Source organism: Vigna unguiculata, chromosome 8 (assembly GCF_004118075.2).
Source record: "Vigna unguiculata cultivar IT97K-499-35 chromosome 8, ASM411807v1, whole genome shotgun sequence".
Classification (NCBI taxonomy): Eukaryota; Viridiplantae; Streptophyta; class Magnoliopsida; order Fabales; family Fabaceae; genus Vigna; species Vigna unguiculata.
In genome coordinates this window covers 32,159,618-32,180,295 of record NC_040286.1, presented here as the reverse complement: position 1 = coordinate 32,180,295, position 20,678 = coordinate 32,159,618, and the positions used below count along the sequence as shown (strand labels likewise).

General features: G+C 31.6%; 2 protein-coding genes across 2 annotated transcripts; one reads left to right on the top strand and one right to left on the bottom strand.

Moving 5' to 3' along the window:
- Positions 1–5,547: 5,547 nt before the first annotated feature.
- On the top strand, positions 5,548–12,263 carry LOC114194719 (actin-related protein 5-like). Its single transcript, XM_028085092.1, has 12 exons — positions 5,548–5,896; positions 5,994–6,064; positions 6,875–6,999; positions 7,093–7,134; positions 7,385–7,487; positions 7,700–7,809; positions 9,618–9,727; positions 9,817–9,907; positions 9,987–10,427; positions 10,689–10,816; positions 11,143–11,485; positions 11,604–12,263. The coding sequence occupies exons 1-12, from the start codon at positions 5,796–5,798 to the stop codon at positions 12,105–12,107; spliced, it is 2,169 nt and encodes a 722-aa protein (XP_027940893.1). The 5' UTR covers positions 5,548–5,795; the 3' UTR covers positions 12,108–12,263.
- A 665-nt stretch (positions 12,264–12,928) lies between these two features.
- LOC114193704 (ribosomal RNA large subunit methyltransferase E) lies at positions 12,929–14,273 on the bottom strand. Its single transcript, XM_028083599.1, has 2 exons — positions 13,693–14,273; positions 12,929–13,378 (listed from the first exon to the last, which is right to left on the bottom strand). Exons 1-2 carry the CDS (start codon positions 14,255–14,257, stop codon positions 13,254–13,256), a joined length of 690 nt encoding a protein of 229 aa, XP_027939400.1. The 5' UTR covers positions 14,258–14,273; the 3' UTR covers positions 12,929–13,253.
- Between the last annotated feature and the right edge of the window lie 6,405 nt (positions 14,274–20,678).

The following is a 20,678-nucleotide window of genomic DNA, read 5'->3' as shown; positions in this document are numbered from 1 at the left end:
TAGGTTGGGGTGACTCAAGTTACTTGCTCCGCAAGGAGACAGAGTATGTTACGTGCTTTGGGTCGCGCAAGCGTGTGGTGGAATCTTGAGGGAGTCCACGTGGCAAAAAGGGCGGGTTTTTGGAGCCATGGGCCCGCGGGGAAGGGGCATAGGATTCTGGTTCCACAATGTTTTGGGCCTTTGAATTAAGTCCACTCTATTTTGGCGGGAAAGTTTTGGGTCGGTGGTTGATGGGCCACGTAGTTAATGTGCGCGTGCACAATGACCTTCGTAACGTTTTCTGATGAATGCCACCGTCAAGCTAACCTAAACCGTCAACGCTGGCGTTCCTCCGTTAAATTAAACGTCCTTTTGAATGGGCTTACGTTTACGTACGTGTGGCTATGTGGTTTAATTGGTTTCAACTCTTTGTTATTTAATGTATTTAATGTTGGGGGATAACGCTCACGACTCCACTCAGAAAAAAAAAGTAAGTTATGGTCTATGTGCAGAATTTTTTGTACCAATAACAGCGTGACACCTAGTTTACAACCTATTTCAATTTAGGTTAAAATACTTCCTTCGTCCATGTTTTTGTTGAAAAATCTCAAATAAATCCTAAGATTTTTTTTAGTCTCAATTAGGTCCATATTTTTGAAAATGTGTAACAATTAGGTCCATTCCGTTAGTATAGAGTTAACGGTGTTAAGGATATGCCACGTGTCAGCTTCTCATCTTTTTGAATTTTTTAATTTTTTTTAAAAAAATTTTAAAATTTTTTAATTTTTTTTTAAAAAATTATTCATGCCACATGTCACATTAATATTGTGTCACGTGTCAAGTCAGTAAGGTGACACGTGTCAAGTTGTTGTTTGAATCTCAATTTGGTCCATATATTTGTTATTTTAATTATATTTCAGTCCATTTTTTTTTTCAATTTCATCATTTCCAAATTGAGATCAAATTTAACTTTTATATAAATTTTATAATGATATTTTTATTAAAAATTTTAATAATATTAAGTTTATTTTATATTTTGTTTTAAAATTTTAAAATATTTATTTTAACTTGTTACAAAATTGTTTTAAATAATTTATATACAAATGTTAGAGTTGGTTTAAAATTAACAATTTTATAAATTTAAATATAAAATTTTAAAACAATTTTGTAAAAAGTTAAAATAAATATATTTAAAAATTTTTTTAAAAATGGACTGAAAAGTAATAAAAATAACAAATATATGGACCAAATTGAGATTCAAACAATGATTTGACGCGTGTCACCTTACTGACTTGACACGTGGCACAATACTGACGTGACACGTGGCATGAATAATTTTCAAAAAAAAAATCAAAAAATTCAAAAAAAAAAATTTTTAAAATTCAAAAAAATTCAAAAAAATGTGGAGCTGACACGTGACACATCTTTAACACGGTTAACTCTATACTAACGGAATGGGCCTAATTGTTACACATTTTCAAAAATATGGACCTAATTGAGACTAAAAAAAATCTTAAAACCTATTTGAGATTTTTCAACAAAAACCTGAACCAAATGAGTATTTTAACCTTCAATTTATTACTTTTAACTATTTTCATTTGGGTAAAGTAACTAATATAACTAATATTAAAATAATGATAATATTAATTATGTTCATGATTTAATAACTCCAATTAAAAAATAATTAATATGTATTGATTTCATATTTTAATATTAAAAATAAAATAATTAATTTTTAATTAAAATAATATAAATGTGTATAATAAATTTTACAAAGATAAAAATGTCTTTTAAAATTTGTGAACAATAACTCTATAATATAAAATTAATATTTTAAAATTTTTAAGATTTCAATTAAAAAATATATAAAAATACATCTCTAATACATTACTAGTTTTATGTATTTATGATTAATAATTTCATATATTGAAATATTGTCTATTTTTTAATATAAAAAAATGTATTAAATTAAGACAAATGTTGCAACAAGTTATCCACAAGTCAGAGAAAGAAAACACAATGAAATTTTAATGTTTAACTTTTGGTTGTAAACCTATATTTAACGCTATTTGTTATTGATTTTTATGTTAATTTAATTTTTTTATGTTTAATTATATTTTAATTTTTAGCAAATTAAAATGTTATTTTATTTTATTACTTAATATTTTTTAACTTTATTTGTCAACATTAAATAAAATATCAAACATAATAGTACAACACTTATGATATTTTTATCCTTTAAATAAAACAAAACTACAACAACTATAAACTTTTATGAAATTTAATATCACAATTAATTATAATTTTTTATAAAATTTAATGTGTATTAAGTACTCTCAACCAGTGTCCCGTTGGTTAGAAGACATTAAAATAATATTAATAATTTTTTATTATTAAAAATTAGAAAGTAGCTTAGACTTGCCGTGCTAGAGAAGTACTTTTGGACAGGGGTTTCTCCCTGCATTTCCAACCACTTCTCCTGTAACCCAAAAAATTTTAAAATTTCAATTTTGCTCTTCAATTAAAAGTAACTACTTTTTCTATCTCATTGATCCACAAACAATTTGTTTTTTTCAACAAATGTCACATCTGATACCTTATTTTGCTATAGATGTCAATATCCAGTACTTTAATTTTTTTTTTTTAATTTTTACCCGTTACAAATATCGACATCTGATGTTATAATTGTTTTTATTTATGGATGTCGACATCTGATATTCAATTTTATTTTATGGGTGTCGACATTCGATATATATAAATCCTTTTTATATATAAATAAGGTAATAGACGTTGACATCTGTTGAAAAAAAAATTGGGATAAATCAGTGAGAAGGAGAAAAAATAGTTACTTTTAATTGAAGGACAAAGTGAGAATTTAAAAAATATTTGGAGATAAAAAAAAAAGTGATTGGAGGTGCAGATAAAACCCCTTATGGACATCCTTAATGGGCCATATGTTCTGTAGGCCTGTAACGTGGGCCACAATGGATCTGTTAATAACGTTGGGCTGTTTCTTTCTGCACTTTCACAATTTCTAACTGCACTTTTACAATAATGAGAAAAAGACAAAGTACCTTTCACAACTGCTGCTGTCTCATCGCCTCTGAAGAAAAAATGAAAGAAAAAATACAGAGAGGATTTATTTCAGAAAAAAAAATTAGAATATATTTCATGTGATTTGAAAAGTTCTTTTAGTACCATTTCATATAGGAATAATTCGGAAAACTTATTTCAAAAAATATGGTATGTATTTGGGAAAGTCTGTTTCCTAAATCTTATTTTAAAAATTTGTTTTGAAAACCCTATTTAAGAAAATTTGTTTTGAAATACATTTAATGTGTTCTGAAAATTTTATTCCTAAAATTTTGGAAAGTTTATTATAAAAAAAGTTGCACAACATGTAATTCGAAAATCATTTTTAAACAAAGAAAAATGGTTATTTTGAAATTTTGGAAGTCCACGAAAAAGTTGTGGGGGTAAAGAATGCAAAAGCCTAATGCTACAACACTAATTAGTAATATATTTTTACTTAAAACTTTTTACTTTAGTACTTTTCATAATAAATTATTAACACGAATTACTATTGTGACATGCAATTTTTGATTAATACTACTTAAATGGTACATCCAAAAATACATTGCAGTTCAAATATAATGCCGATGCATAATTTTTTACCTTTTTATTTGGTTAAAATTTGATAATCATATGCATCATCACAAGATTTTCAATTTAATTAAAATTATAAAGTATAACTTTAAAATACATTAGAATATAGTATATATTACAACATATATTTATTGTATCTAGGTAAGTTTAAAGTACCATTGAAAAAGAAAAAAATTAAAATTGTATAAAAATATACATTAATAGTAGAAAATATACATTTATTCTAAAATTCTTTTTTAATTTAGAATTATTAATAATTATTTATGTTAAATAAATTAGGTAAGTACAACTTTATCTCAATATCTAATTCATCGGATACTAAGCACATCTTAAACTTATTTTTAATTGCTTTTTGTAAGAGAAAAATTTTAAATTTGACAAGCATGTTAGATAAAAGATAGAGTATAGTAGAGTTAACTAAAGTGCATATATATTATATATAAGTTAAATTATGTTAATTTCAATACTAGTATATATATTATCATTATCTAAACATTAGCTACAACTCAAAATTATTAATGATAATAGGTGATTCTATAAGTATTGAAAATTTTAGTTATATTAGATTACAATTTTATAACATTATGCATTTTTTTTTAAAAATCTGTAATTTAGTTGTTGTCATTGCATATGGCTTTTTGTTTTATATTTCTTATTACAATTATATAAATGTCCTTTTAATAGGCATGAAATTATTTATACATACATTTATTATATAAAATGTTTGATTACTCGGATTATACCCATTTTTGTTCGAAAATTTCAAAATGGTACCCACTTTGAACTTTGTCTCAATTTAGTACCCAATTTTGATTATTGCATCAATGTAGTACCCTCCGTTAAGTCGTCACAAACAGCGTTAACTACCTTGTCACGTGTCAATTTCTGGATTTTTTTTAAAATTTTTTTAAATTGTTTTAAATTTTATATTTTTTTTTGAATTTAAAAAAAAAATTTGCCACATGTCAAATCCTTGATGTAACACGTGGCAAGGTATCACCACGTGACAAGGTACCTGACAAATGTCATTGTCTTCATTTCAACTTAGTCCCTCACATTTGTTTCAATTTAATACTCATATATGTTTATTGGTTTCAATTTAGTACCCAATTTATTTGTTTCAATTTTGTCTGAATATTTTTTTACAAAATAGAGAAATAATGTGTCTCCTTAAGACCAAATTTATTATTTATATAAATGTTATATTTATATTTGTTATTAAAAATGACTTACAAATATGTTATTCATGACTTTTACCATTAACTCTAATATAAATTTCAATACTTAATTTTATAACTCATTTTTAGTAACAAATATCGATATAACATTTATATAAATAATAAATTTTGTCTTAAAAAAGATACAATATTTCTCCATTTAAAAAAAAATATTTGAATAAAATTCAAACAAATAAATTGGATACTAAATTGAAACAAATAAACATATATGAGTATTAAATTAAAACAAACAGACATATATGACGACTAAGTTAAAATAAAGACAATGACACTTAGCAAATACCTTACCACGTGTCACTGACAATGCCATGTGTCACATCAAGAATTTGACATGTGACAAATTAAAAAAGAATTAAAAAAGAAATTAAAAATTAAAAATAATTGAAATTTAAAATAAATATTAAAATAATTAAAAATAAAATTAAAAATCCAGAGGCTGACACGTGACAAGTAGTTAAGGTTGTGACACATGGTAATAATCAAAATTAAGTACTAAATTGAGACAAAATTCAAAGTGAATACTATTTTGAAATTTTCAAACCAAAATAAGAATGATTCGAGTAATTACGCCTGTACCGAGAACTAATAACTTTCATTAAATAATTTTTGAATTGATTCTTATAAATGGATGGAGTATATAATTTTTCATAAGAGAACACTTAAATATGTTTTTTTCATATCCTTGGGTTTTCCTGAATTTTCCCCCTTTCTAACCTCCGAAGAAAACTGTTGAAAGCGAGAAGACGCTGAAGCAAAACAGGGCAATACAATGGTGTGATAGTGTTCATCCACTGGTGTTCTTCCTCCACGCCCATTCGCTTCTCCGTCCATCGAACCAAACCGGTTCGGTACTCTTCACTAGTGGCGGCGCACACACAAGAGCCGAAATCCAGCTGAAGAAACGAGTGCACCATGCCTTTTATTTCCAGCATTCAGCGTCAAACCGATTTCAACGTCTTCGATTCCAACACTCCTATTGTCATAGACAATGGCGCCTCCTATTTCCGCATAGGGTATTATAACCCTAACTTTCTCTGTTTCTTTGGTTTAATTTTCCAATCGAATTCATCTAACTAGTTAAGACTCGTTTTTGTTTTCGTGAATTTTCAGTTGGGCTGGAGAGTCCGAACCTCGTGTTATTTTTCGCAACATTGTGCAAAGGCCACGCCATAAAGTAACCGGTACTACTTTATCACCCTTTTTCGTTGTTGCATAAGATATGAGTTATTGCTTTAAATGCTCAGCGGCAGATTTCGCCTTTGAGCGGTTTTAGCTGGTTCAAACATAGCTGTTTTTCGTGGAGGATACCTGTAGTTTCTAAAAATAACTTTTTATTTAGCGGCTTATAATTAATTTTGATATTAAGGTTTTCCTAGATTAATTTTGCTTTCAATACAATGCCCGGATACATGGAGATACAAATAAATTGACAAAATATCGGACAATATGGGACATGAAACTGTTCACTAAGCCATTGTCAACTAATAAAAAATAATCTAAACTATTTATCTAATAATCAAAAAGTGAAAAGAATAGAATGTATAAGATTTGTTCCTTGTTTTAATCGTCATAATAGTAACTTATGTAATAAGTTTACAGAGGTTTTTAGAAAATGATTAGAGTTTTTGTTATTAACACTATGTTAGAGCCATGTCAAAATCAAAATCATGTCAAAGACAAAAATATGTCTTTCAAATTGGACATAGCGTGTGGAATGAGTATCGGTGTCCGATATGTGTTAGATACGTTATGGTGCGTGTCCGAGCTTCATAGCGTAGGGCATTGGACTAACGTTTGGCTTTAATATTTATTTATGTAAATTGTTGCTTTTGTGTTGTTCATTGTTTGTTTGAAAAAGGAAATTAGGTCCCATATGTATTTTTGTTTCTGCATTATCATCTATATTATATCTAACAACTTCTGTGCCAACATTGGTTCTTTTTGCTTGCCTACAATTATGTGGTGTGGTGAATACTTGTTCTTTCACACAGGTGAGACTGTCACCATTGTGGGTGACCATGATCCTGCTTTGCTGAAATACTTCGACTGCACTCGCTCTGGACCACGTTCTGCATTTGACAATAATGTTGTGTACCAGTTTGAAACGATGGAATACGTAAATTTCCTCTTGTCTCATGTTTAACTTGTGCGCTTCATTAATTTAGAAGAACCTGTTGAGGATAGCATACTGACATTTTTTTTCACTCAGATTCTTGATTTTGGATTTGACCGGATGGGTGCAACTACTGAGGTATGGAAATAGGTGAACTAGTGTTTAATTTTTTTTTTTATCTTCCTTCAAGCTGTTAGTTTATTGTCTTTTCTTCCTTGGTGTATTTAGTGTTGTTGATACTACTAAATCCAGTGTGCTAGTTACTGGATATAATGTCCTTGAGTTGGTACATAGTGGCTCTTTGGTTTAATAAATATACGTTCTTCTTTTACCTGCACTTGGTTAATTTAACTTACTCTTTCTAATTTAATGTCTATCTCTGGAGCAGATTGATCATCCTGTCCTGATCACCGAGTGTGTATGCAACCCAGTTCAATCTCGTAGTAAAATGGCAGAACTTCTTTTTGAGACTTACGGAGTTCCATCAATTGGTACTGATACTTAGCAACATGCAGAAAAGAAAACTTTATATTTAACTAGCGGTTTTCAGTAGAAAACTGATTTGAATACAAAATTCTTAAGTACCCTGTTTTTATCACATGATTGTTACTGGTTTTTCCTGGGAGGCATGTCTGGATTTTTTGCTAGATGCTGTACGTGTAGTTTGCTTCCGAAAGTTAGTTGGGTTTCTGTGTTCTGGCAGCTTTTGGTAATGATGTGGCATTCAGCTACAAATACAATCAACAACAAGGAGTTTGTGCTAAAGACGGTCTTGCTTTGTGTCCTGGATTCAACACAACCCATGTGATTCCGGTATTGTTTTTATATTATTGAATTAAAAGGTCTTATATGTCAATGAAATGAGTTTGTCATTTCTGTTGCAGAATATTGTAATGTCATCCACCTGAACATGGTTAAATTTGTAAATAGGGTCTCATTGTATACTATCACCAACTTTGTAATTATAGTAGTCAGTTTTATAAATCTACTTGCAGTTACTCTTCAGATTGTCTTTTGTCTAGAGGCTGATATAATGTGAAGACAATTCTTTTATTTTGTGTCACATATATTATTAAGTAACAGTTGCATGCCACATTTTTTATTTAATATATCTCATTTGCTCTTTTTTGCTACAGTAGCTAACTTCCTAGAATTTTGTCTGCCATAGTAGTGTTAATAATCTGTATAATTACTTTTCAGGGTAGCTTGGTAATATTAACAATTATTGATATGCACCAAAAACGGAAGTTCATCTTACGGTCTTTTTTAAGTTTTGAAGTAGATAAATTAAAATAATTGTAAATTTATCCTTGTAATAGAGAGTGCAGCAGTTGAAAATCTGTTTTATAGAGGATATGGGATGGAACCTCGAATATGGGAATGGAAGAGGGATCTCCCATTAAGAGGCACTTCCCTTGTAATCAATCAAATCCAAAGTAATATAGTTATGAATCAAAGGAATCAAATCATTGTAAGGACATCACCATGGAATATTATGAATCTCCTCTTTGCTTGGTGTTCATGAACATAGTTCAAGAATGGGTATGAAACCATTTTCATTCAAGCTTGACTCTTAGATTCAAAGAACACAACAAATGAAAGGCATTTTAGAAGTAAAAGAAAATCAGAGATGGAATGGGGAAGGGATGAAGAATCGTGCCATTTTAGTAGACTCAAGATAAGTTAAGTGAAGAATCCTGCCACTTGAGTAGATTGATGATAAGTGAAGTGAATCACCACTTTAATTCCTAGAAACTAAAGATAGGACTTCAGAAGGCAGAGCACAGACCCTCAAGAAGACTCACAAGTCTCAATTTCTAAAAGAAATTTCAATTCATTCTAAGTTGTAATCAATGACACACCGCTGCCTTGGATAGGCATGGTACTTGCCTTTACAAGATCTAGAATATTCCTTCTCTTCTCATGTGCTACCTTGATGCCTAAAAGTCCTAGAATATTCTCTTAACTGGTGCACTTAGCTTCACATCTTGGATCATGTTTTCCTTGCTTGTGTTATGTGTTTGGATAGGTTCTAGATCCTCCTTGACTTGGTGCTTTCCGTGCTCTCCTTGGCGCTTTCCGTGCTCTCCTTGGCACACTTATCTTCACGCCTTGGAGCATGCTTTCCATGCTATGCTCCTTTGTGGCGCACTCCCAAACCTAGAGTTCCAGGAGTTTCTTTAGCATGTTTTCCTTGCGTTGAATTGAGATGTGTCCTTGGATTGAGCCTTCAATTGATATTGGTCCATTAAGGTCCAACAAAATATCTATATATTCAACTTACAACACAATTAAAAATCCTACATACAATTACAATCAAAGTAAAACAACAGGTCCTACGCCTTTGGAGTTCATGAATAAAGACATATTTCTTTGAGAACAAAGGTTCTTGGTCATGCTTTGTGTAATTCTTTTAGAACTTTCTCGTTCCTTTTCTTCTTCCTTATTAGTGCACTCATCAATATGCCCTTGTAGGGAGAAGAAAAAAATATGAAAATTTATAAATAGCATAAAAATAAATTCTCAAATTTTATTTCTTTCAAATATCTTGATAAATAAGAAATCCACTGGGCATGTGATGAAAGATTGTGCCTATTGTTGATATTGTTTGCATATTTCAGTTTGTAGACGGGGAGCCTGTGTATGAAGGATGCTGTCGTACTAATGTTGGTGGATTCCATGTGACTAATCATTTGAAGCAACTCCTTTCACTTAAATATCCATATCATTTGTGCGTATCAAATCATTCGGGTTCTGTTACTAACTAAATGAATGTTAAATTTGGGGAATGTTTTAGAATCTATCGAATGATCAATGCAGGACTAGATTTACATGGGAAAAGGTTGAAGACCTGAAGATGGAACATTGTTACATTGCATCAGATTATGCCTCGGAAGCTAGGTTGTTTCAGGTATAGTATGGATTTTTTTTTTCCTTTTCGACTAAGTTCCTTTATTGCTTCTAAAACTCCTTGAATGATCTAATAATAGAAAGAACCTGAGCAAGCTGAAGCAAAAAACAGATATTGGCAACTCCCTTGGGTTCCACCCCCCACTGATGAGCCTCCTTCTGAGGAAGAAATCGCAAGAAAGGCAGCAATTAAAGAGAAACAAGGTCAAAGGCTTCGAGAAATGGCTGAGGCCAAGAGATCTTCTAAAATTAATGAACTGGAAAATGAATTGCATGGTTTAGAGTTTCTTTTGCATCAGCTTGAACAAGTGGATGAGAGTGATGTTCTATCATTCCTGTCAGAAACTGGCTATGTCAATAGGCAGGAGATAGAGTCTGCACGTAATAAAGTTATGCAATCATTACGGAAAGCAAAAGGCGAACCAAAGAATGAGCAAGCTGAAACTGAAAAGGACGATCTTGCCACTAGCGAGAAGTATTCTCTTATAAACATTCCTGATGACATGTTGACTGAAGAACAGGTCTGTTTTTGCGTTAGACAGCTGATCTCTTACATTATCAATAAGCTGAATAGTGTATTCTCACCTTCTGCTTATTTTAGAGAAAGAAGCATTTTTTTTTCTTTTGTTGTTTTATTCAGATTTTTTTTAATCTAGGGAAATAAGGTTTCCCAAACACGTGATAAGTGTACTCATATTTTTTCCGAGCTACATTTTCTTACAATCTTAATATGATTATATTTTTCAATATTAATTGCATTTTCTATTTTTGATATTTAACAGCTCAATGAAAAGAAGAAACAGTTGTCACTCAAATCTATGGCTGACGGGAGGCAGCGATTAAAACAGAAGCGCTATGAAGAGGAATTGGAACGAGAGAGAAAACAACAGCTAGAGGAGGAGAAACGCCTGTATGTTTGATGCTTTAGTTTCTTTATGAAGTTTCAAAGTATACTCTGTTTGTGGCTTGATTATGTCAGATTTTCCCCTCATATCTAACTAAGTAAAATGGGAGAAAACAAGTGATAGAAAAGAACGAGTATTCAATCTAAGTTTAGGCCCACTATCTTGAATCTGATACGGATTTTGAAGGACGGGAATAACAGGAGAGCTAAGTGGAGAGTTTACTATCCGCATTTACTTAAGCCCAGGATACAACTTTTGTCCATAGCATGATTGCAATCTTGACTAGGCTTTTAAATGATTATTATAAACTTTTTTTGTCTGCTTAATGTAGAGAGAACCCGGACCTTTATTTGGAGCAACTGCATGCTAGATACAAAGACCTTTCAGAAAGAGTTGACCAACAAAAACGACTTAAGACAAACGGAGGCCATTCAAACGGAAATAATGTGTCCGGTGGTATTGGCCGTGGTGAAAGACTGAATGCTGCTCAGAGAGAAAGAATGCGTCTCCTGACAACTGCAGCTTTTGACCGTGGTAAGGGTGAAGATACATTTGGTGCTAGAGATGAAGATTGGCAGCTTTACAAATTGATGAGCAAAGATTATGGTAACGATGATGATGAAGAACCTGATGAAGATGAAACAGAGCTGGCCCGCATCTCTTCTAGGCTACAGGTTAGATCGTCTTGCAGGATAAAATCCCATAAAATTAGTTTATGATTGTACAAGTTCACTTGTTTACATGAGTATTGATTTACAACTCACAAAAGCTTATACACTGTTAATGTGATAGGACCTGGATCCAACATTTATACCCAAGTTAGAAGCTGGTACCAATCAACCTGCTGAGGTGCCACGTGTTCGTCCTCTGACCAAAGAAGATTTTCAGATTGTTCTTGGGGTGGAAAGATTCAGATGTCCTGAAATACTGTTTAATCCAAACTGGATTGGGGTTGATCAGGTAGGATTAGACGAGATGGCTGGAGTCTCATTAAGGAGGTTACCATACATGGATGAAACCTTGGAACAGAGACTGACTAGTTCCATACTTGTTACTGGTGGAAGTTCTCTTTTCCCTGGTATAGTTGAACGTCTGGAAGCTGGAATTCGGATGATTAGACCATGTGGCGCACCTATAAAAATAGTGAGAGCATTGGATCCAGTCATGGATGCATGGCGTGGGGCTGCTACCTTCGCCTCAGACTCACAGTTCCATATGCAAACTTTCAGTAGACAGGATTATTATGAAAAGGGTGAAGATTGGCTTCGCAGGTATCAACTGCGGTATACATTGTAATTGGCCACAGTATAGTACTGTACATTGTCGACAATTTCCGACCATTGTTTAGAAAGTATTCTCATGTTGTATAACTTGTCTTGCTTTGTTTTTGAATCAGAACATCAACAAAAGCATGGTGTTACATAGCAATAGCTAATATACTTCTGTTTGGCACAAAAAATGTTAATATTGAAGAAGACAGATCGACTTAACTTTTTGATGTTCAATGAAATACTCAACTTCTGGAGATAATTAGTACTTTTTTTTCACAACCACCGATGGAAGTTGCAGAAGTGGCCATCTCAATTATTTTATAAATACGCATTTTTTTTTTATATTTTGAACCAATGATATTTTCCTAATGGCAGTTGGAGATTGATTCATTTAAAGATTGAAAGTTCATTAAATTAAGTACTATTTCTTTTAAAAAAGCATTTTTCATACGCAATTAGAATTAAACCTCAATAAGCAGTATATATATTATATAGTTCTTTATTATAGTATCCGTAAAATATTATTTGGTTTCTTTCTACGGATCCTTAACTAGTCCAGGCCTATTGATGTTCTGTTGAGTGGTGCATCGTTTACATTTGTTGAAGAACACAGCTTTCCAAGGTTTATTTATAAGATTGTAGCAGCTAAGTCGGGTTCATTACAGTTTAACAAAGCCAGATTCCTTTTGAAGAAAAAAATCCTAGTATACAAATGACATCTGGTACAAATTACAATGATGAACTAGACTTGAAAATCTGTTTAGCACGCGTGGGAGGGATAATATGGATGCCTTGCAGTTGAAGTATTGTGTCTTACAAAAATGAGTGATCATCTCTTGAGACCAGTGACTAAAAATGAAGTTTCATTTGTTACAATCATCTCGTTCATGTTATCGTGGTGGTAGTAACTAAGGGCATTCAAGCACAACACTGATTCCCCGATTGAATTGAAGTAACATACGAGAACATTCCAATCACAAATTCATCATAACCTCTCACCACCCTCCTTACATATTAGGAATCATTATTCAGAGACTAATAATGAGCATCAAAAGCTGGCCAGAAAATAATGATTTCAAAAACACACTAGTTGTCATCATCAAATGGAAGCAAAACTCTCTTGACATATCTTAGCATCTAACCTAATTCAATCTATATCTCAGCATCTAATCTATATCTTAGCATCTGGCTTTAAACACTGACATATCAAATAAATCTCTCTTGACGAAGGCCTTGTAGCTTTTGGTCTCAGCCATGATGTCTTCTTAAAGAACGGTTTAGAAAGCTGGTTAATTTCTGCAGAAAATAAGCATTCAAAGAAATCAACAACACATAAGAAATACAATCAAAGCAATCGAATTGAACACTACAACAGAGTTTCATGACCTTATCTACATTTTAAGTTTCACTTTCGAATAAACCAAATTCATCTTTCTCACTTTTTGATACAAATAAGTTGAAGAAATTAGTGTGATAAAATAATACAGACAGTCTATCAATTAAACTTTAAGGGATTAAACTGAAATGTCAAACTTTTTAAACTGAACACACCAAATTGTATTTTGGGCACAAATGAATTACACTATTCAGAGAAGAAAGCAAGGAAGCACCTTTGGCATCTTCACTCTCGAGAAGCTTGATAACAAGGTGCCCACCAACCTTCAACACTCCTTTACCGTCATCTGAACAAGAAGGGTCATCGTCAACTGGCTCCAGGTGAATTTTGTTGCCGAGAGCCAAATCCAAGGCACGCATCCCAAGCTCAAACGACAAGGCCGCGTCTTTGGTAGTGATTCCGGAGACTAAGGGACACATATCAGAGAGTATCACCGAAAACCCTTTTTCCTTGGGAGAAAGTGCCTTGAGACGGTGGTGAGAGAGGGTGGTGACGTCAGCAGAGATGGTCTGAACCCTAGAATCGCAGTGAAGAGGGGGAACCTTGACTTTTTTGGTGTCGACGCCGAGGACGGAGCCACCGCCGTGGAAGGGACCCAAGCTCTGACAAGCCACCTGGAGCCATCCTCCGGGGGCGCAACCGAGGTCGAGAACGGTGGCGCCACGGTTGATTATGTTGTGTTGCTTTTGAATCTGAAGAAGCTTGAAGGCGGAGCGAGCCACGTAGCCTAGCCGTTGAGCCTCCTTGTAGAAAAAATCTGCAGTTCCACCCACACCCATCTCCCCAATGCTTCTAAATTATTCAATTAACTCTTTAAAACATAACTTTAATTCACATTATCTAGTCAATTAAATTACTTTTTAATAACTAATTTATAAATATAAATATATACACATCGATATCGTACAATTTAGTTAAACTTAAATTTTATTTTTTCTTAAGATGATATTAGAGTCATATGAAGTCTATCTTACGGACATTTTGTTATTTGTTTTCCCTATCGAATCACTCACTCATGTTTAGTTTCATGTTTTAGATATATATGTTTTGATATGAGTGAGTACATTAAACGACGAATTTATAATATATATATATATATATATATATATATATATATATAAATATATAAAAGTGAGTGCAAACTCACTTTATAAATTAATTTTATAAAATTGAATTAGACTTAATATTCACTTTTTAAAATAATATTAGAATCATTTAAAGTTTATCCTAGTATGATTTTTATATTTGTTTGTATCATCAGTTATGAGACTATTCATTATGATAGTTATATTTATTATTTGTTGGATTTATTATGTCACCTATTAGATTACTCATTAATTTTTAGTTTCACATTTTACTGTTTAAATGTATATGTTTTAACATAAAAAATTTATTTTAAAAATTTCACATTGACGACAAATAAAACAAACTTATAATAAATTAATAAATACAAATTTCATTTTACGAATAAATTTTATAAAATTAAATTAAATTTAAAATTCACTTTTTAGAAAACTTTGTATTAAGAGTAAAAAGCCCTACATCTAACTCCTAATAGAAATTTTACAATTAGAAAGATACCTTTTTTAGTAAGAAGTCCTTATGTTGGTTTTTTATTTATTATTATTATAAGAAGAGGAAAATACACAAGTGATTTAAATTTTTCATAATGACATATGTCCCCAAATATAACCAAAATAAACGCAAATTATTTTTGATACTAATGTTATGATGTGATCAAAATAATTGGTATGGTAATAATGTCGAGTGGAAAGTTGGAATGAAAAGTAGAATTAGATTTTGGATAAACAAATAGACTGATGACTTACCAATTACCAAAATGGTTTGTAGGTTATTTGAAATTGATATTCTTGGATATGGGAATTGGGGGTGGAGAAGGAAATCGTTTGTTTCGGAAATATCCTTTGCCTCTATTATGTTGAATCGATTATTTATGGATCTGACCAAGGAGAAGATACATGGCTGTGGAAGGAAGATGACATAAAAAAAAAAATTGTTATATTACTTTATCATGTTTTCAAAGTTTCTAAAGGATAGTTTTAGAAGGAGAGGTTTTTATTTTTATAACTTGTTATGAAATATTATCATTAACCTCCATTTTTGTTTGGATGATAGCAGAGGAGAAATATGAAATGTTATAATTAACCACATAATAGGCATTTGATTTTTTTTTTCCAATGGTTCGTATATAATTATACTTCTGAGTATAAATGAGGAGAACAAAATACAAAATTATAACAAAGTAATATTTTTTATGTAAAAAACTACAAATAGAGATTAAGCATGTGAGGTTTTATGTTCTGGAACACCAACTCCAAATCAAATAAAGATCTCATGGGCCCAATTTCTAAAGGTCCATAAAAATGTTAAACAAGAAAAGGAAAATTGGTAGTTGATTTTGTGAAAAATGTTTGGGCCATTATGTATACTGGGTAGTTAATCAGGTAGTTTGTCTTGATCAAGCTAGGTTGGGACCCATGAATGATTAAAAGGAAGGTTAAGTTGAAAAAGAGCACAAAGAAAGAAAAAGTTAGTGGTTGTGGTGTGGTAGTGGAATGCATGGGAGAGAACAACAAGTACAAAAGTTGAAGATATGATTCCAAGTTACTTGCTTGCTTATAGGGGAAACTAGGGTTTTTTTTTTTTTTTTTTATGGGGATTGCGTAAAGCTCAATAGAGCCTGCTGATTTTTAGCAACGGATTTCACTTAAAGAACAGACATGCCATTCTAAATGGGCCTAATGGTCCACCATTGTCCCACAAAGATTGGGCACGTTTTCAATTACACCATGCATATCAACGAATGGGATGCATTAAATCATGCTAAATAGTAGTGTCATGACATTTTTTTATTTTATTTTCTAAGTGTATTAGGGTAGTAGTCACTCATTTTTTTAGTCCTAATTGTTGCTTTTGTCGTCATAGGATGTTAATTAGTTGCTTACTTTATTTTCACCTCAGCAAGTGTCTCTCCACTGTGGCCATGATCTTGTTTTTTACAATGATACCTTTGTAGATTAATGATGTAATACTAAATGCTTATAGTGGAATCATTACACACCTCTGGAACAGTAAGATTGTTTCTCCAATTATCCATTTCATTACGTACCAAGATTTCAAAAGGTGTATGTGTTATGCAAGTACAATGTGTATACTACCCGATTTTGTCTGTCAAATATATTATTTTAATTTTTTTTTATAGTAGAGTCGGGGTTGATGTTGTTGGTTGTTTTTACCATAAGACAGCGTAAATCTCCTAATACGAAGAGAGTGAATCTAAAAGTTGTTTTCCACCTATAAGGGTTGACAATAAATTGTTGGTGAAAATAAAAGAGTAAGAGAATCATATGCAGAAGATTATATGATACTCAAGTCTGGAAGAGTGGGTGTGAGAATTGAATTAGTACTCCTTATAAAATTACTTTGTGTTTATAGATTTTTTTAGCCTAAGTTGAAGTATACCAGAGATATTTAAAATAAACAAAAGGTATAATTTCTTGTTAAATATTTGTCATTTAATCAATTATTATTATATATAGGTGAGAAACTAACCATATTATAAGGTTTCTCTTATAATTTGGATATGAAATGGTACATGTGGTGATTAAGGAAGATGTAGTTGTTTTATACTATCTGTTCACATGCAATATAATAAAGGTCTTATAATAAAAAAAACTCATCCACACTACGTTGGAATTGGTAAAAAATGGATGATATTTACATTAGAATTAAGTTTAATTTGAGTATATTATTGGCCATTGCTTTTGTGCTCCTTTTAAAAAAAAGGTTTTGATGTCCTTTCTTGTGGGTTTAATGAAAATATGTGAAATGTAATAATTTCAAATTATGTAACACTATATTTTAGTTGAGAGGCAAACCATATCTAAATAACTATAATAACACCATATGGCCTCTCATTCAACTTAAAGTCGACCACCTAATCCTCACCCACGACAGCTTCACCCTTACACCCTCACCCACCTCTCCATTCTTGTCCTCGACGTAGGTCGAATATGTGCATTGCACGTACTTTGACACTGTCTTCTCTTGGGCCAACTATGATAGTGATAATCATCTCCGATGTAACGGTAATGATGGTGCTACTCTCTCCTCCTTGGCACAAGTAGAGGCCCACCATGGAAACGAAAACTGTCTCCTACAGCATGAGCCTTGTGAATGGTTTCAACTTATTTTGGACCTGTTAAATCCCTCAAAGAGTTTGTTGGAAGGGAGTGGGATCATTGGGGTGTTCAGTTGGGTTATTAGAGGACATGTTAGTGGTGGCAAGAGGAGCTTTTGATGATTCAACATATGTGAAGGTAGTGGGTGGTGACACCTGTTAGGGGTGGCAAAACAAGTTGGACCTGACAGGTCAACCCGTGTTAAAAAGGACAGGTCAGGTTGAAGATTTCAATCTATCAGTCCACTCTGATTCAATCCGTCCAAACCATTAATTTGACAGGCCAAAATATAGGTCAGCACGTCCTGACCTGTTTACCCTTTTTTTATAAATTAAAAATTAAAATAAAAAATAATTCAAAAAATAATTTTTTTTATATTATATTTTTTAAAAAGTGTAAATATGTAATAATATTGTAATTTAAATTGTTAACACTTACAAATTAAATTTTAACTAGTTATAATAGAGTAAAACAACAAGTAAAATGTAATAATTATTTTAATTTATCTAATATTAATTTATATGTATATATAAACAAATTTAAAAAATAAAAAAAGTTTAAAAAATTTGAAATCAAACTTAAAAAACAAAAGTGACAGGCTAGTACGAAATGATTACCATTATTTACCTATTTTTGTTTGACATTTTAACCTAATCCGACTCATTTTTTATGAAGCACATTCGAACGAATAAAATGGACGGAAGTGACCCTTTTTCTTCATCTTCTTATGTCTAAAGGCACTTCGATGGTAAACTAAAGCAATCTCGCATTATTTAAAATTATTATATATGTAACATGTTTTGATTGGATTCATATAAAAAAGACCAAAATCCCCCTTTTCTTTTAAGGAACACCGAATCGTCCGATATTATTTTGAACCCAAAATTATTAATTAAAATCTGGTATCTTAGTACATGTGTTTTATTAAGCAATACCATTGCTTAATTATCAAATAATTTATATACAGCACTTTTTTCATTGTTCTCCCAGTTTATTGGTCGGATATGAACCATTTTGCACCTTGTAAATAACACTTCTTAGCCCATCCTACACAACACCCTTGTTTTCAACAAATTGTTCATGCTCAAATCTACCTCGAGCGTACTGTTTCTGTTATTATTTCAAAGAGTTTACCACAACAATTCTTTCCACAAAAGATTTTTAATTATTCTTTATGACCATAAACACAAGTGGTATTAGTGTATTGATTTAACAGCAGAGACTGCACATTTCACCACATGTTATAATCATAACTAATTATCAGGAGTTGGAAGCAAATATGTCACTAATAATTGACTTAGTTGGATGAGATCGAAGTAAACTTATTTGCTCGTGCCCATAAAATATTGCTCGGTGACTTAGAAACCAAACTTCAATCCATTGCTTTGTTACCTAGCACATTGCACAGTGTCAACAAGTTATATGCAATCAATTAAAACCCCAAGAAATTCAGAAAAATTTATGCAATTGGCAATATCTAAATTTCAAGAAACTGATCTGGTCTCTCTCTTGAATCGAGACTCATAATCATTGATTAATTGTCAGTGCCAACCGAATTACCTACCATCATATGATTGAGACTTTTCACTAAAGGAAAGATAAAATGCATTATGATGTTTTTCAAAACATGTATTTGTCATTCTACATTAAAATTGAGACCAGTCTTGTAACAGAGGTTGTCCTTTATGATTAGAATATGTTGCAATTGTTGTTTGTTACTACTGATTGTGGTTTTGGTGGTGCATGAGTTATGATTGGAAACAATGTTGGAGTATGAAAGAACTTTAATAATATTAGGTGGAATAATAAAGAGTTTCACAGGTGCACAATGGTAGCATCCCTGCCTGAGAAGAAAACGAATGTGACTAAGATGTGTTGTTGTTACTTTGGTAGGTAGTAGTAGGAAAAACGGTAGCACAAGGCATTTCACTTGTGCCATGAAACAAAGGAACCAATTAACATGATTTGGAAGAATATGAGATGTTATGTCGAAGTCAAATACTGATAGCATTGGATAACGTTTTTCATAGGCATTGATTGAGTAATGGTGCGTGCAGCTACGTAGTTGTTGAACCATAAGGTTTAATTATGCACACTACGTGGCAGATCTCGTTGATTTGGTAGATAATACCATCCAATAATTTAACCAAGTCACGCCCTCAAACTCTCAAAACAACCACTCACAAGACTCATCAATTTCGTTATGTTTTTTAATCAGAATATAAAAGAAAATAAAAATTTAATTATTACAATGAAAAAATATTTCACTGCAATATTAAAAAGAAAATCATAAAAAATGTGTATAAAAATACAACTACAAATGTAAATATTTTACCCAATGGACTTAGAAATGATAAAAGTACTATTATACTAAATTATTAAGTAAGATCTAAACTAAAAAGTCTAAACTTTGGTTACTTTTTGGTAATTGAATTATGTTTTTATAAAGAACGGCGAGTTCTCCGTTCCGTTCGTAAGTACGTGGGTGTGACATTATTAGTCGTTAGAATGTGGGAAGACTCAACGCCGTCCCCAGATGTACGGTCAAATGCACGGCGTAATACGTGGAGCGTTGAATGCGGTGGACGCTTGGATCGCAGCTGTGGGACCCACATACTTAATCTATATTCGTTCATTTTCTTCCACCCGTTTTGCATCTTCTTCCTTGTTCCTTCTTCGCACACCTTACCAATTTCTAAACTTTCAAGATTCTTCTTCTGTTTCACTTTTCAAAAAAAGAAAAAAAACAATAAAAAAACAAAAATTACAATTATGAAATAAAAAACTTGCTTCAAAATTCCCTATTTAAGTATTTTTAACAAAATGTTTTCATGATAGTATTTAACTCAATCTAAGAACATGCATTTTACTATGGTGTTTCAAAAATATTTGCAATTTTTCTAAGACAGGGATTCAATATTTCTTCTCTTATTTTGCATTAAAACATTTATATAAATTATTTTCCCTCATTTCTTAGGAACAAAGTTACTTAAAAGTT